The sequence below is a fragment of the Narcine bancroftii genome, chromosome 5 (genome assembly GCF_036971445.1).
Source record: "Narcine bancroftii isolate sNarBan1 chromosome 5, sNarBan1.hap1, whole genome shotgun sequence".
NCBI lineage: Eukaryota > Metazoa > Chordata > Chondrichthyes > Torpediniformes > Narcinidae > Narcine > Narcine bancroftii.
Genome location: NC_091473.1, coordinates 140,033,932 through 140,050,397, shown reverse-complemented (window position 1 = coordinate 140,050,397; position 16,466 = coordinate 140,033,932). Strand labels below are relative to the sequence as shown.

General features: G+C 39.2%; 1 protein-coding gene across 1 annotated transcript in view; it reads right to left on the bottom strand.

Moving 5' to 3' along the window:
* The window catches only part of ephx4 (epoxide hydrolase 4), a 55,892-nt gene that overhangs the window by 25,836 nt on the left and 13,590 nt on the right, over positions 1 to 16,466 (bottom strand). The window contains exons 3-4 of the mRNA XM_069936366.1: positions 14,294 to 14,451; positions 5,978 to 6,106 (exon numbers count right to left, since the gene is read on the bottom strand). Of these exons, the coding sequence (XP_069792467.1) occupies positions 5,978 to 6,106; positions 14,294 to 14,451 (287 nt within the window). The remainder of the gene's footprint in view (positions 1 to 5,977; positions 6,107 to 14,293; positions 14,452 to 16,466) is intronic.

Here is a 16,466-nt window from a genome sequence, read left to right as displayed (position 1 = left end):
GAGCTGTGTGAAAGGAAATTAAACCCCAATGTCTCCAGCTTTGCACCTTTGCAGGTATTGATTCACAGTGTAGGAAATATTAACCTCCTGAGAATTTTTATTTAATTCAACACACTGATTAATTCTTATGCTTAAGAGAGTCAGTAATCAGAAATAGTTTTGAAGCAAAAGAACTGCAAGGGAAATGAGGAAGAATCACAGACGACAGTGAGGAAGCGCACAGGAGTGAGAGAGATTAGCACACAATGTTAGCAAAACTAAGGAAATGACTGTGGACTTCAACAAGGGGAAACCAGGCGAACACAAACCAGTCCTCATCAGTGGAGATGGTAAAGAACTTCAAATTTCTGGCTATCTGAACATCTATCCTTCAAGTTGGTGCAATCATGAAGAAGGCTTGCCAGCAGCTGTATTTCATTAGGACTTGTGGAGATCTGGTATGTCGCAAGTTTCTACTGGCGTACCATGGAGAGCATTCTGTCTGGTTGCATCACTGTCTGGTACGGAGGTGCCAATGCACAGGACAGGAAAAGATTACAGAGAGTTGTAAACTAGACCAGTGTCACCATGGGCATCAGTCTTCACTCTATGAAGGACATCTATGAGAGATGGTGTCTTAAGAAACCAGCCTCTATCCTCAAGGACCCTCACCACCCAGGCCATGCTTTCTGCAGACTGCTACCATCTGGAAGGAGGCACAAGAGCTTGAAGATGAACATCCAATGTTACAAAAACAGCTTTTTCCCCTCTGCCATCAGGTTTCTGAACAGATAATGAACCACAGACATCACCTCACTTTTTTTCTCTTCTTTTTCACTGATTTATTGAATTTTAAAAAAATAGTGTGTTTACAGAAATGTAATTTATAGCCATTTTTGCCGCAAAACAACATATTTCGTGACACATGTACAGGACAATAAATTTGATTCTGATTCTGAAATTTCTTCATGTAAAAAGGCTGAATTTTGAAACACAACAGCTAAAGTGGTGAAGAAATTAAATGGCACTGTTTTTATTAAAAGAAGCATTTAATTGGGCGTGTTAATTAGTTCCATCACATAAAGAGGAGAAAAGTTAATATGATTCTAGTGAGAACTTGCTTCATTTTGAGAGAATACTTCAATTAATGGCTCACAATAGCTCTTGGATTGATTTATTCATCTGGCTAATTTCAAAAATAAGTAGGTAAAAGAAACACTACTTGACCTCAACAAAAATATCTTTCAACTTCCTCTGGTTATCTGGATGGACGTTGCTATGGTACAATTATATTTGACATTGATTATGAAAAATAAGTATCTATTTTTGGCACCAAGACCAATGTTCAATTGGGAGGTCAACCTGTATTTACCTGAAACAGTGCAAGGTTTTAGTCCAGTGGTTTTCAAATTGCCCCCTAAACTCACATTCTACCTTAAGTAATCCCTATGCCACAGGTGCTCTGTGATTAGTAAAGGATTGCTTAAGGTGATATGTGAATGGGAAAAAAAAGTTTGAAAACCACTGTTTTAATGGTACCTAATTGACTCGTTATGTGCACGGTTTCATAACTCCAAAGGAAATGGGCCAATGACAAACTTCTCAAGAAAAATATTTCAGTAACAATTGGGTCTAGAGCAATGGTTCTCAATCTTCCCTTCCCACTCACATAACCACTTAAACAATCCCATACTAATCACAGAGCACTTATGGCATAGGGGTTGCTTAAGGTGGGATGTGAGTTTAGGGGGCAGTTTGAAATCTGTAAACTGTATTTCTGTAAAAGATGTGACAAAATGCATCTTGTCTGATGTAGGAACCCACTGATTTCCTTTATCGACGGGCCATGGAGGATTTACCAATGCCACAAGTTATTTTTGCCAACTGAAGTCAGAGCTTTTCAAGTGGGTCACCTGCTTTAACTGCTCAATCGGTGATGTCTCGCAGAGTGGTGAAGGTGAGGGAAACAATCCTCATTTTTGATTAGAGCCATAAAGTCATATGTGGAAGACCTCTGCTCCACTTTGTCCATGCCAACCAAGTTGGCAAACGGGGCTTTTTCCATTTGCCTGCATTTGGTCTTTATCATCCTGAACTTTTCCTATCCACATACCTGTCTGAATTTCTTTTGAACATTATAATTGTTCCTCTGACAGGTCGTTCCACAGTGCAAAAGTTGCAACCATTATCTCTCTTCAATCTCTCCCCCTCACCTTAAAACTACGCCCTCTAGTTACAGATTTGTCTCCCCTTGGAAAATAAAACTGTGCATTCACCTTATCAATCCTATTGAAGTGAGAGACAAACCTTTAGCCCTTCATGCTGCACCGTACTATTTAGTAAAGTACATTTACATGGTGTCCCAGACTCAACAGACCTGCACATGTGGACCGTCTTTGATCTCCACTAGGTTGTTCCTTCAGCAGTCAATTAGAAATAACTTAGCATCTCCTGTCCCCATCCTAATGGGAGCCAGATATCTTTTGGGGCAAGTTGCATAACCGCAACCTCTCAGTAACTACAAAGATTTTCCTTGCATTTTAAACTCAATTTTAAGTGTAAATCTTCTGCAATCATTCATAAATTTGCTTTTTGCCATTTTTAATCTATGTCCTTCTTGAAGATTTCTCTTTAAAATAGTGGTCTGGATTGACCCACTATTGTTAAATATAATTTCATATAACTGCTGGGATGCAGGATTTAATTTTATAAAATTTAAATTAGAGATGCATCACAGTAACAGGGCCTCTGGCCCATGAGCCCGTGCCACTGGCATCACTAGGGGTATACGGGGGTGTGGACCGCACCGGGTGACACCATCAGAGGGGGTGACACCAAAATGACTGTCTATAAAATTTCTGTGCATTGTTTCAGTAAAAATTTATTATTTTTTATTACAATATCCCTTTAGCTATTACAACAAAGACATTTTTTGAAAGACCAGCTTACATGTATCAACATAACTACAAGGCTAAAACTCTGACATGATATTTCCTTGGACTTTGTGGGAGACTAGTGTAGATATTGCAGGGGCTCTGGCAGAAATATTTAAAATAATCCTTAGCCACGCCATGGGTGAGGTGCCGGAGGATTGGGGTGGGTGGGGTAACTCATGTTGTTCTGTTGTTCAAAAAAGGCTAAAAACCAGGAAATTACAGGCCGATGAACCTGATGCTAGCATTATTGGAAGGTGCTCTGAGAGATCAGAAGTATTTGGATGGTCGAGGGCTGATTAAGGATGGTCAGCATGGCTTTGTGCGTGATAGGGCGTGTTTAACAAATTTTATAGTTTTTCAAGAAGGTTACTGCAGTGATAGAGTGCTACTGATACTCCTGACCACTAGAAGGAGTCGAAGACTCATTGGTTGCAGTTTTGGTTGGATTCAAGATGGATACTTCTACATGGTCATGAGGGAGTTCTACAGATAATAAAATTTCCCCCAAGTTTCTTTATTAGGAGTGTGCAGAGTGAGAATCAATTAATAGCAGCAGAGAAATGGATAGTGTGAAGGGTGAAGACTCCTAATGCTGTAAATTGGACTGGAAATCTCAACCACGAATGGAGGCTGTTCAAACAAAGATTCATGCTGTACCTTGCAAGCCATTTGACTCAATAGCAAACCTGACACATGGAAAATTGTACTGCTACTTACCGTGGCAGGACCTCAAGCACTGTTTATCAAAGAAAAATGAAACGTTCGAGAGGTATGTGTTTTGTGGTGGGGGGGGGGAGGTGACACCACGAGTTACTGCACTGGTTTGTACCAACCCTAGTGACACCACTGGCCCTTGCCACCCAAATCCACCCTTGTGAAAATTAACCTACTAACCACATTTGTCTTTGTAACTTGGGAGGAAACTGGAGCACACAGAGGAAATCCTCGCAGACATGGGGAGAACCTAGAGTTGTCGATGTGTAATAGTGTTGTGCTAGTAATAATGGTGCCAATTTGAATTTTTCATTCTGAATCATCTGTAATGTCGTTATATAATTGATATGATTTTATAGTGTAATTTTTTTAAATGTTATTTTTAAATTTTTCCAAAAACATAGTATCTCATCTATAAAAACAATCCTTTTTAATGTATTTACACTTTCTTTTAGTATAATTCACTTCTCAGATACAAACACTATATCAACTTACTTACGATTTCCTTCTCTCACCCCAAAACTTTGAAAATTAAACAACTAAAGCAATTCAATGTTCCAAAAAATGGTAAAAAGAGAAAGAAAATTTCAGTGTCCCACCAGTCTTTCTAATCTACTTCTGCTTCTTGAGGTACTTCACTGCTGTTGTCTTTATGTATTTTTTTAGCCTTTTCGAACTGTGGGCTGTTGTTATAGCTGTGCACCAAAGTGCTCTAATTTTTTACAATAGATATAATTTAGTTACTCAAATCTAGTTGTGAAGTCCCAAGTAGGATACCCGAATGAACCGAGATAATTTAAGGAAGCCATCTTAAAAATAGAAACTAATTAATTTCAATTAAATCACAAAAGAACCACAAGGTAGATGATATAGAAGGCTGATTCACTTTGAGACCAAGTCTGATTTTCATTGTTGAAACTGTGTTAATTAGAACCACAGCATCACCTCTGTTTAAAAAAAAGACTGGGACATCAGAACTTTGATGCAAATAAATGAGATGCAAGTAGAGCGAATCACCCAAATGGCAAATAGCCAAGCTTCCAAACCTCTGAAGGAAAGTACATCAGCAGTTCCTCCCACATCCCAACGAATAGACCACCAAAGCAAGATGCAACACACTAAAGTGCTGGAGAAACTCAGTAGTCATTCAGCATCTATAGGATATAAAAGGGAGTCGATGTTTTGGGCATGAGCCCTTCATCAGGAATGGGGAAAAACAGGGGTCAAGATTTTTTTATCTGAATAAACCATCGACATCCACCCCATTTTTAAACTCCAAACTAGATCAGGATCATTGTGGATTGGCTGGAGTAAGAGAAGGAAGATTTCATTTCTTATTAAACATGCTTATTGTGAAATTTCAGGCAGGAATTGGTACTTGTAACCTAAACTAGGGCAAAGTTGGCACAGTGCTAAATGCTGATCCTGACAGGCTCGACACAGGAGAACATTAGTTCCGCTCTTATTTAGATGGCACTAGTGAGCTAAGGGCATCAAACACTCTGTTGTATGTTGTGGTCTGGGAAGGTAGATTACTGGCCAGTTTTACACAGAGCTGGCGCATAGATAGTGTCTGTAGGTAATGGAAGATAGGTGGAAGACAATCCAGGGTGAGTGAGATAGAAATAGGCTGAGATTAGTGGACTCTGGACCAAAATCTCAATGGCAGAATGGTTGCACTAATTTGAAAGCCTAGAATACTGAAACCAATTATTCTATCCCTCCGACTGCCTTCGCTGAAGGACCGCCATCTCAGCAGAGAAAGAACGTTAAATCTTAAGGACTGTTAGACTTGGCTATCACTAGAATCCAATAGAATTGGAGCTCATGGAGGTCATTCCATTACACAAACCAACTTCCCCTCCCACATCCCATTGCCTTGGGAAGGCAGACAACATATTAAAGGACACATCCCATCGCCCAGTCACACTCTCTTCTCCCCCCCCCCCCCCCACCTTTTGGGCAACTGATACACGAGTTTTAAAACCTCTATTTTAAGGAGAAATATTTTCCCTAATGTCATCAGACTCTTGATCAGTAAGGATAATGTCTTGCACTGTTTAACAACCCTCATTATTTTTCTTAACCCTATAGCCTGAAATTTTGTCTTATGTACACCAGACCCTGAACTTCGGCTTCATTGCAAAACGATGCTTCTACTCCTGCACTATCTGCTGTATTACCATAGAGGTTGATTTCCCTGGGTGACACGCAAAATAAAGATTTTCACCGTATCTTGGTACACATGACAATAAACAATTCAACAATTCCATTCAATCCAATAGTTCCAGTTGGTCAATAGTTCATCAGTAAGTAAGAAAGATCAAGAGGTTTGAAATGGAACTCACCACAAAAAACTGCAGGATGTGGGCAATTCAGAATAACAATCTTGTTGAGCATCTCAGGGTAATAAATTGCAAAGCACCAGGCAATCAGTCCACCCCAGTCATGGCCAATCAGGACACACTTCTTGTAGCCTTCACATAAGATGAAAAAAACACTTCTCAATTCATAGATAGAAAATAAATGAAAGAAACATTGATCAAAACAGGATACCAGACAGAACTTAATTATTGACTAAAATATTCCATCCTTTTCTGCAGCTGTTCTCAAGGTACATGTTGCAGCCTTTTTTTTTTAAATAGTCAGATTTCAGATTTATTGTCAAAGTACATACAGAACAACACATACAAACTTGAGATTCTTTTTTCTGCGGGTGAGACAGAATCGCTACTTATTGGTTCTTCTTTGGCTTGGCTTCGCGGACGAAGATTTATGGAGGGGGTAAACGTCCACGTCAGCTGCAGGCTTGTTTGTGGCTGACAAGTCCGACGCGGGACAGGCAGACGCGGTTGCAGGGGAAAATTGGTGGGTTGGGGTTGGGTGTTGGGTTTTTCCTCCTTTGTCTTTTGTCAGTGAGGTGGGCTCTGCGGTCTTCTTCAAAGGAGGAAAACGTACTCAACGTACACACGTAAACGGATAAAGTAATGTAAACAAACTGACTGCAATACAGAGAGAGGAAAAAAATCATGAAGTGCAAAAGTGAGGGTCCTTCAATGAGTCCCTAATTCAGTTGGTTATTGAGGAGTCTGATGGTGGAGGGGGTGCAGCTGTTCCTGAACCTGGTCGTACAAGTCTGTGGCACCTAGACCTCTTTCCTCATAGTAGCATCAGTTGATACTACCAGTTGAGTTTAGCAGTGGTTCTTGTCACCATGGAATTTGTTGCCAGGAGCAGTTGCGGAGGCCAAGTCATTGGGTGTTCTTACGATAGAGATTGATCAAGGTTCTTGATTAGCCAGGTCATCCAAAGGTTATGGGGAGAAGGCCGGGCAGTGGGGTTGGATGGGAAAATGGTGCAGAATAGGAGAAGAAATAGCTTATTTCTGTTCCTGTGTCTTATGGGTTTATGTCCTAATCCTGAAAGCAAGTAAAATCAAAGGATTATTTGCCACAATAAGCTGGTTCCACAATCAATACCCTCCCTGGCTTCTTACAGGTTTGGGAACTCCATCCTTATTTTTCTGTGACTCCTTGGGATTAATTTCACCATTGGAAATATTCATCCACAAGTCATTAGCTTTTAGCAGGGAGAAGCAACAAGAATTTGGGAAACATTACTCAAGGTTTCACTTCCCAGATTCAGCAGCAAACAGGCCCCAACCATTCAGCACTGAAACCCTTGGGGCTATGAATAGGGACTTATCTTCAGAGAACTATTTCTATCTGAAGCCTTGCATGGGATTTATGGGATAATGTGAAGAGCTGGATGTCACAGCTTGAAAATATTATGCAAAATTTAACATATCTGAAGGCATTTACTTAAATTAATTATTATTATTAAATACCTACTTAACGATGAGTAGAGAATTCATAATTTTGGTGCTGATGCAAATTTTGCCAAATCACAGGCACACTATTGTCAGTCTGCATTGAATACAGTGGAAATAGATCAAAATGATGGTAATAGATGGAAATACTAGGCATGAACTTTATATTCTTTAGAATATTCATCCATGAAAAACATGAAGCAAGTCAATCTCCTCTCTGATATCACTGGACAATCAATATTTTGTTTCCTGAACATTTTTGGGTATTTTATGGAATTTGGATGGATGATCGTGAAAATCACCTTGAAATTTTCCTATCCTGTACCTTTCTTTAGATATAACCTATTTGGTGATTTCCTGTCATACTTTAAGTCTACTAGTATATTGCCTACAAAGCAAGCTGTTTTGGCCAGTCCAAGAAAGCCTGGGCATGCTCGTCAGGATGGATGCAGACAGGCTATAAAAGCAGCTCACATATACAGATGCCATGTATTACATTGATATAGATTTAAATCTTAAATTTAGACATACAGGATGGTAACAGGCCATTTTGGTCCATGCGTCCATCCCACTCAATTTACACCCCATTAACTTATACCCCCATTATGTTTTGAAAGGTGGGAGGAAACCGGAGCCCCCAGAGAAAACCTACGCAGACATGGGGAAAATGTACAAACTTCTTACAGACAGCGTGGGATTTGAACTCAAGTCCAGTCCTGATCACTGGTGCTGTAAAGGCATTGCACTAACTGCTATGCCAACCCTGCTTCCCTAATTGAACACATGTTTCTAAATATATTCTTCAGGGAATAGCATGGTAAGAGTACTTAAGAGAAGCATTTATTGTCTTCAGGAAGATTCAATGCAGCAGAAATGTCTTGTCAATGTCACAAAAGCTGCAAAACAGTTGTGGCAAAGTACATGTTTCAGGCTCGAAGACACAGCATGACTACACTTATTAAGAAAGCCTATGAGCTCTGCTTCGGTTGTAAAATTGGTGACCAAGACAAATACTGTTGTGAAACATGAGCAGTCAACCTGAGTGTATCATTATGTGATTAAACATGTTAAATTCAATAAAAATTAATTTAACATTTCTCCAACCTCGTAAGTGTAACAGCAATCTAAAATTATCTTTGTGTTTGGCTTGAAGTTCTCTATTATAATCCCCAATATTTTTCCAGGAAGCAAACCTTCTGAAAAAAAAATGTTTTCCAGAATATATTCAGTTTTAACACCTGAATATAATTAAAGATTCCATTATTGTCATGTAATACTATATTTAGAATGTAACATACATGAAATTCTTTTACTTTTGTCTACCGTAAGGAAGACAGAGAGTCACCACTTTGTCAAGCGCCCCTCACAGAAATGAGGCTCCAGCAAGGAACAAACTAGCAACCCTTGGTTTACAGGATCAGTGCTCTAACTACTGAACTATCAGAGCCTCCAATTTTGGATTAAAATAAACAAATCTGAAGAAAACTAAACATTTACCTGAGCAGGAGATCAAGTGGAATAAAATAACTGCAATCAATTTAGTCTCAGGATTTCAATGTGGCAACACTACCATTTGACCACTGTAATACAGGTACATAATCCTTTATCCAGACATCTAAAATCCGGAAAGCTCCAAAATCCGGCAAATGGGGAGAGAGACAGCAGCACGAGTCAGGCGGGCGAGAGGGGGAGACCAGCAGCGCGAGTTGGGTGGTTGGGGAAGGGAGACTGGCAACGTGAGTTGGGTGGTCGGGGGGTGGGGGGAGACCGGCAGCGCGAGCTGGGTGGTGGCGGGAGACGGCAGCGCGATTGGAAGGGGGTGAGGATGGATACGGCAGCACAATTCGGGTGGGTTTAAATCTGGCTTTCCGAAATCTGGAAAAATACGAAATTCAGAACACACTGTCCCCAAAAGGTTCCCGATAAAGGATCATGTACCTGTATCAGAAAGGATTCAAAATATAGATAGAAAAATTTAATCACATATCACAAATAATAAAATGGAATGGCATAATCTGAAATGTCAGAACTGCTGGCATTTATCTATGTTTATTGTTTAAATGTTTTTACAATATCGTGATTCAAACATGATATTTCAAAGTGTATTTAGTTCCTTGAAAGCAGCTATTTCATCCCAGCCTGTTACTATAAATGTACAACCAACACAAATTCAAGCACCTCTCCTTGAGCACCAAATAAACTTTTTACTATGGGAATGAAAGGGTTATCGTATGAGGAACATTTGACAGCTCTTGGCCTGTAGACAGATAGCAGACAGGCGCAGGAAACATAAAAGTTGTAATGGTGACTGGGACTGCCATACTGTAAAAGGGTTGGATGGCTTGGAGTTTGTTAAATGCATTCAGGAAAGTTTTCTAAATCAATATATAGAGGTATCAACTAGAGAGAATGCAATAATAGATCCCCTATTAGACAACGAGACAGGACAGGTGACAGAAATATGTGTTGGGGAATATTTTGGGACCAGTGATCATAATGCCATTAGTTTTATGGAGAAGGATGGGTCTGGGCCTAGGGTGGAGATTCTAAATTGGAGAAAGGCCAATTTTGAGGAAATGAGAAAGGATCTGGAAAGCATGGATTGAGAGAGGATGTGTGAAGTAAGTGGAGGACCTTCAAAGGTGAAATTTTGTGAGTACAGAGTTTGTATATTCCTGTCAGAATTAAAGGCAAGGTTAGGAGCATAGAGAACCTTGGTTTTCGATGGATATTTGGGATCTGGTTCAGAAAATGTATAGCAAGTATAGGCAACATAGAGCAAATGAGATACTTGAGGCATATAAAAAAATGCAAGAAAAACCTAAAAAAGAATTAGGAAGGCTAAAAGAAGACATGAATTTTGTTATGAGCTCAAAGGACCCCAAAACCCAGCAGCAATAGATATTCACCAAGACAGGTAGTTACTTAAACAAAAATTGTTTTTAATTATCTTTAAACATGAAAATAGAATCAAATTTTAACTTATCTCTATTAACTTAACTGAACCTAACTTAACCCCCTTCTAATTCTAAGCGCACGTGTATGTAAAGTGTGTGTTAATTTAAGAAAAGTTCTTTGGTTCACAGTTCAATCTCACTTCTCATTCTTCCAAGTTCTCTGGTTGCAGGCAATTCTTATACTGTGCACAGAATTTAACATGAATAAAGTTCACCAGGCTTTGGTGCTCGAAAGGTAAATGTTTATCGCTCAGGTAGGTTCTTGTAGGGTTTGCAGAGAGAGAGATTTGTTGTTCCAGGATTTCCACAACTGAGGTCCCACCATTAGTCACCTCAGTGTCTTGCTGATGAAACTTGACCCATCAGGGTTCTCCAGATAATAACCTCTTTCTTTCAGGCTACCAACAGAGTTCCTTTCTGTTCCACTTATTCCAAGAGAAACATCAGACAGATAGCACTTCCAGGCCATCCACTGCTCTGTTTCAACAAGCTTCTTGGCTTGCACTGTTCAGCTGCTTTCAGTATCACACACACTGGCTGAGAGAACTGTTTTCAACTCTCTCTCTCTCTCCAACTGAGACTGCTAGAAAGTCCATGTGACTCTCTCACTTGCCACAAAACCCCCACCTTCTTCAGCAAACCACAGGAGTTATCCTTCTGCTCCCATTTGTTGCTTTAGGTAAACAAAACCCAGGAGTGACCTTTCTGTGAGCACTCTGTAGATACTTGCAAACAGCCAGAGTGTCTCCAGTCCAAAACAATGGTCTATTCATTTTATGACATCATTTCAATTAGCACCTACTTGTGAAATGTGCATAGCATTCTTCATAGTTTCTGTAAAGTCCATTGAATATTAATTCTTCAGTATTTCAAATAAGATGTTTTAAAATGTGTGTATGTATGTAAACTACTCTAATTTTACCAATTATCTCCCAAATATTCCATTACAATTTGTTTTAGCAGACAATGTGAAGGAAAATCCTAAGGGTTTCTACAGGTATATTAAGAGGAAAAGGAAAGTAAGGGACAAAATTGGTCAGCTTGAAGATCAGAGTGGTTGGCTTTGTATTGAGCCAAAAGAGATGAGGGAAGTATTAAATCATTAGTCGTGGGAAGTAATGGAAACAAGCAGTGACATCATGGAACCTATACAAATTAAAAAGGCAGAAGTGGTTGCTGTCTTAAAGTAAATAAGGGTGGATAAATCCACAAGCCCCAACAAGACATTTCCTCAGACTTTGTGGGAGGCAAGTGTAGAAATTGCAGGGGGTCTGGCAGAAATATTTAAAATCTCCTTAGCCACGTGTGTGGTGCCGGAGGATTGGAGGGTAGCTCACATTTGTTCCGTTGTTCAAAAAAGGCTCCAAAAGTAACCCTGGAAATTACCAGGCAGTGAGTCTGACATCAGTAGTAGGTAAATTATTGGAAGGTGTTCTAAGATATCAGATATACAACTATTTGGATAGCCAGAAAACGATTAGGGATAGTTAACATGGATTTGTGCATGGTAGATGGTGTTTAACCAATCTTATAGAGTTTTTTGAGCAGGTTACCAGGAAAATTGATGAGGGAAAGGCTGTGGATGTTGTTTATATGGACTTTAGTGAGACTTCTGACAATGCTCCTCATGTGAGGTTTATCAGGAAGTTCAGATGCTAGGTATTCATGGTGAAGTAGTGAACTGGATTTGACTATGGAGGGATGGGAGAAGCCAGAGAGTAGTGGTAGATGATGGCTTCTCAGACTGGAGGCCTGTGATTTGTGGTGTGCTTCAGGGATCGGTGCTGGGACCATTGTTGTTTGTCATCTATATCAATGATGTGGATGATAATGTGATCAGCAAGTTTGCAGATGACACTAAGATTGGAGGTGTTGTTGACAGTGAAGTAGGTTTTGAAAGCTTGCAGAGGGATTGGAAAAGTGGGAAAAATGGGCTGAAAAATGGCAGATGGAATTTAATGCAGACAAGTGTAAGGTGTTGCATTTTGGAAGAGTAAACCAAGAAAGGACATACATGGTAGGGCACTGAGGAGTGCGGTAGAACAGAGGGATCTGGGAATACAGATACATAATTCCCTGAAAGTGACATCACAGGTGGATAGGATTGTACAGAGACCTTTTGGCATATTGGCCTTCATAAATCAAAGTATTGAGTACAGGATTTGGGATGTTATAGTAAAGTTGTATAAGACATTGGTGAGGCCACATTTGGAGTATTATGTGCAGTTTTGGTCACCTAACTACAGGAAAGATAGAAAGAGTGCAGAGAAGATTTACTAGGATGTTGTCTGGACTTCAGGAGCTGAGTTACAGGGAAAGGTTAAACAGGTTAGGACTTTATTCCCTGGAGCATAGAAGAACGAGGAGAGATTTGACAGAGGTATTTAAAATTATGATGGGGATAGAGTAAATGTAGATAGGTTTCTTCCACTGAAGGTAGGTGAGATACAAACCACAGGACATGGGTTAAGAATGAAAGGGAAAAGTTTAATTTTTCTAAAAAATGTAGACATACAGCACTGTCACAGGCCATTTTGGCCCATGAGTCCATGCTGAAATGTAAGGGGGAACATGAGGGGGTATTTCTTCATACAGAGAGTGGTGGGAGTGTGGAATGAAGTGGTGAATACATGCTCAATTTTAACACTTAAGACTTGGACTGTAACATTGATGGGAGAGGTATGGAGGGCTATGGACTGTGTGTATATCAGTGGAACTAAGTCAAAAAAATGATTTTGCACAGTCTAGAAAGGACAATGGGGCATGTTTCTGTGCTGTAATGTTCTATGGTTCTATGAAGGTTAGTTAACTTAATGAACCTTGAAAATTTGGCCCCTTATTAGAGAAGAGAACAATATAACTCTACCCAAACAAGCAATGAGTTTCTGGAAGAATTCAGCAGGTCTGACAGCATCCATAGGTTATTCAATAAAGGTTGTGTCCCTTTATTGACCTGGAACATTGACTGTCCAATTCTATCCAAGGGTGCTGAGGAATCACTGCAGCACCTCATTGTCTACACATGATTCAAGCAACTGCAGTCTTTGTGTTTTTCCATTATAATTCAAACGGCTTTGAAGAAGCTCACTGCCTGAAGCATCTTCAGAAATTTGCTTGCATTTTAAAATAACTGTGGAAGTTTTTTACATACTTAGAGCAGAAATTAAAACCTTGGCTGCTGCCATCGAATTCTCTCTCAGGGAGAAACAATTTGAAGATTGACAGATTCACAGATCAGCTCCTCGGTGTTCAAAACACAATTAAAAAAAAACTATTTATTCATTCAAAAAACAAATACAGCAATTAAACATGAACATTTTTTTTATATATATTGAAAAAAGAAAAGAAAGAGAAACCCCCCCACCTTCAGCCAACTCTCCGAAGGAGAGCCATAAAAAAAGAAAAAAGGATATTAAAAAAAACTTAAATATACAATATTAAAATCTAATCAATGTAAATATTCCAAATATAACAGCCACTTATTAATAAAAAATTATAATCATCATGTGAAACATACATAATTTGTTCTATTATTAAACAATATTTCATCTCATTATGCCATATCAATCTTTCCACGTACTAGCAATACATTTTTTCGCTACGGATAAAGCTAAATATACAAAAGCAAGCTGGAACTTATTTAATCCCAAGCCTTTCACTTAAAAATAGTTCTGACTTCAGAACAATACCAATGTGGTAATGTGATGACGACAGTTGACAGTCTATCTGCATTTTTCTGAGAGATAAACAGAGAGAATAGAAAACAATTGACAAAACAAAATGAAAGGAGAAAATACTAACTCTTCTGGTGTTTAATCCACAGAATAAAGTGCCACAGAAAAAAGGAAGGCAGATCAAGCAACTGCTGAGTAACTTACCAAGGGCATCCACAATTTCCTTTACATCAGTGACCAAGCAATCCAGCTGATAATTCTCTCGACCAATGGGTGCGTCGGATTCCCCATATCCCCGCAAATCAACTGCAATGACTCGGAATTCACACTTGAATTCTTGGAGCTGATAACGCCAGGAGTACCTGCATCAGGGAATAAAATTGTCAAAGGGCAACTTGAGAATTCTGAATCATCTGTAATGTCGTTATATAATTGATATGATTTTATAGTGTAATTTTTTTAAATGTTATTTTTGGTGTTGTAGGTTAATTGGGTGTATTTGAGTGGCACGGGCTCGTGGGCTGGAAGGGCCTGTTACTGTGCTGTATGTCTAAAGTAAAAATAAGGTGATTTTTTAAGAATATGAGAATTTTCTTTTACTTGACATTCCCATATACTCAGGGGAGATAGGTGCTTTTTTTAAAAAAAAAGTGATGTATTTGGGAGTTTCACTTGTTTACCCTGGTCTTGTTTAAAAGTAGCTGAATTCTAACCCCTCCCTGGTCCAACAATTCTTCTGCTATTTGTTATGCTCCAGTATTGTGTTGCTAATTCTTTCATCGGTGGCGTCTGCACAGTTTGAACACTGCAGGGGTAGATTCATGAGTGATCCTTTAGAATAATACAGAAATCAAGGGGAGTGTGGTTAGCCATGATCATTTGATTTTGAAATTAAATTAACTAAGTATTACTTGCATGGACGCAAAACCATTCAAAACTAAAGTAGTTTTGGTTTTAAATATAATGGATCAAAGCACTCTATAAATTAATTGATAAAAAAAACAAAATTCTGATATTTATTAGAAGTCTGAGCTTTCTAGAAGATGAGGGAAATCCACATCAAGTTCTTTTTATCACAGCCCCTGGAAGAACTGCAGTCCCTTACTGTGCACGTTAATTGGAAAATTGGGCTTAAATGCCTTTTAATTTCAACTTCACTCTCTTTAACAACTATGGTGCATTGCAGTGGATGGACTAAGTGATCTTTGCTCAGCAGGGCCAATGCAGACGTTTGTCCACTGCTGCAAATGTCATTAACATAGAAACACAGAAGATAGGAGCAGGAGTAGGTCATTCGACCCACTGATGTTACCTTCTCCATGTGCGCACTCCAGAGAGCATGAAGAAAAATATGCAGATTGAGGTCGAAGGGGGGGGGGGGGGTGTGGGAAATTGACTGAAGGATGTGATTTTAAACCTTGACCAGGACAGATGGGAGTTAAAGGGTTGCCCACCAGCCATTAAAGGATCAGAGGGTCAAGACATTGGAGTGTTGAGGTTCTTGCGCATTCAGAACATTGTTGTTAGTTTAGCAATTAGGGCAACACTGTCAAGGCACAGATGATAGGATTCAAATCCCACACTGTTTTTAAAGAATTTGTACATTCTCGCCATGTCTGCGTGGGTTTCTCCCTGGGTCTCCGGTTTCAACCCACCCTTCAAAACATACCAGGGGTTGTAGGTCAATTGGATGTAATTGGACTGCACATGAGTTAAAAGGGTTTGTTACCATCCTGGGTGTCTAAATTAAAATTTTTAAATATCAGAAGCTGGAAGCCACGCTAGGGTCGGGGGCCATTGGATGATGGTGGTGAGAATGAGGCTCTGGATTGACCAGAGACAGAAACAAAGAGAAGCTATTTTAATTTAAAAAAAAGAGATCAATATTGGTTAAATTAAAGAGGATAATGAAGCATGATGGGCACATGAGATTAAATGTACTGCTTTATCAGACAGAAAATGGAAAAAAAACCCTATGCTGAAAATAGGAAACAAAGAAAATGATGGAAACACTCAGCAGGTCAGGCAGTATATATATATATTTTCCACATAGAGTAACACTTGAATAATATTGTGTTTAGGCAAATCCTGTAAAGAAAAAATTGACAAAGTTGTTGACTTGAAATATTTACTCAGTTCTTTTCATTGACGCAGCCTAACCTGCTGAGTAGGTCCAACATTTTCTGATTTTATAAACACAATCTGCCTGGTTGGGTCAAATGGTTTATTTCAATGTTCCAATTTACATAAAATCTATGCATAATTTCATGTTTTATTAAGGTGACTACCATAACCCTAACCATACTACCTCGGGACCAGTAATAAAATCTGTCTGTGCTATTGAAACATCACATTCAAGGGAACAGAATATTTATCT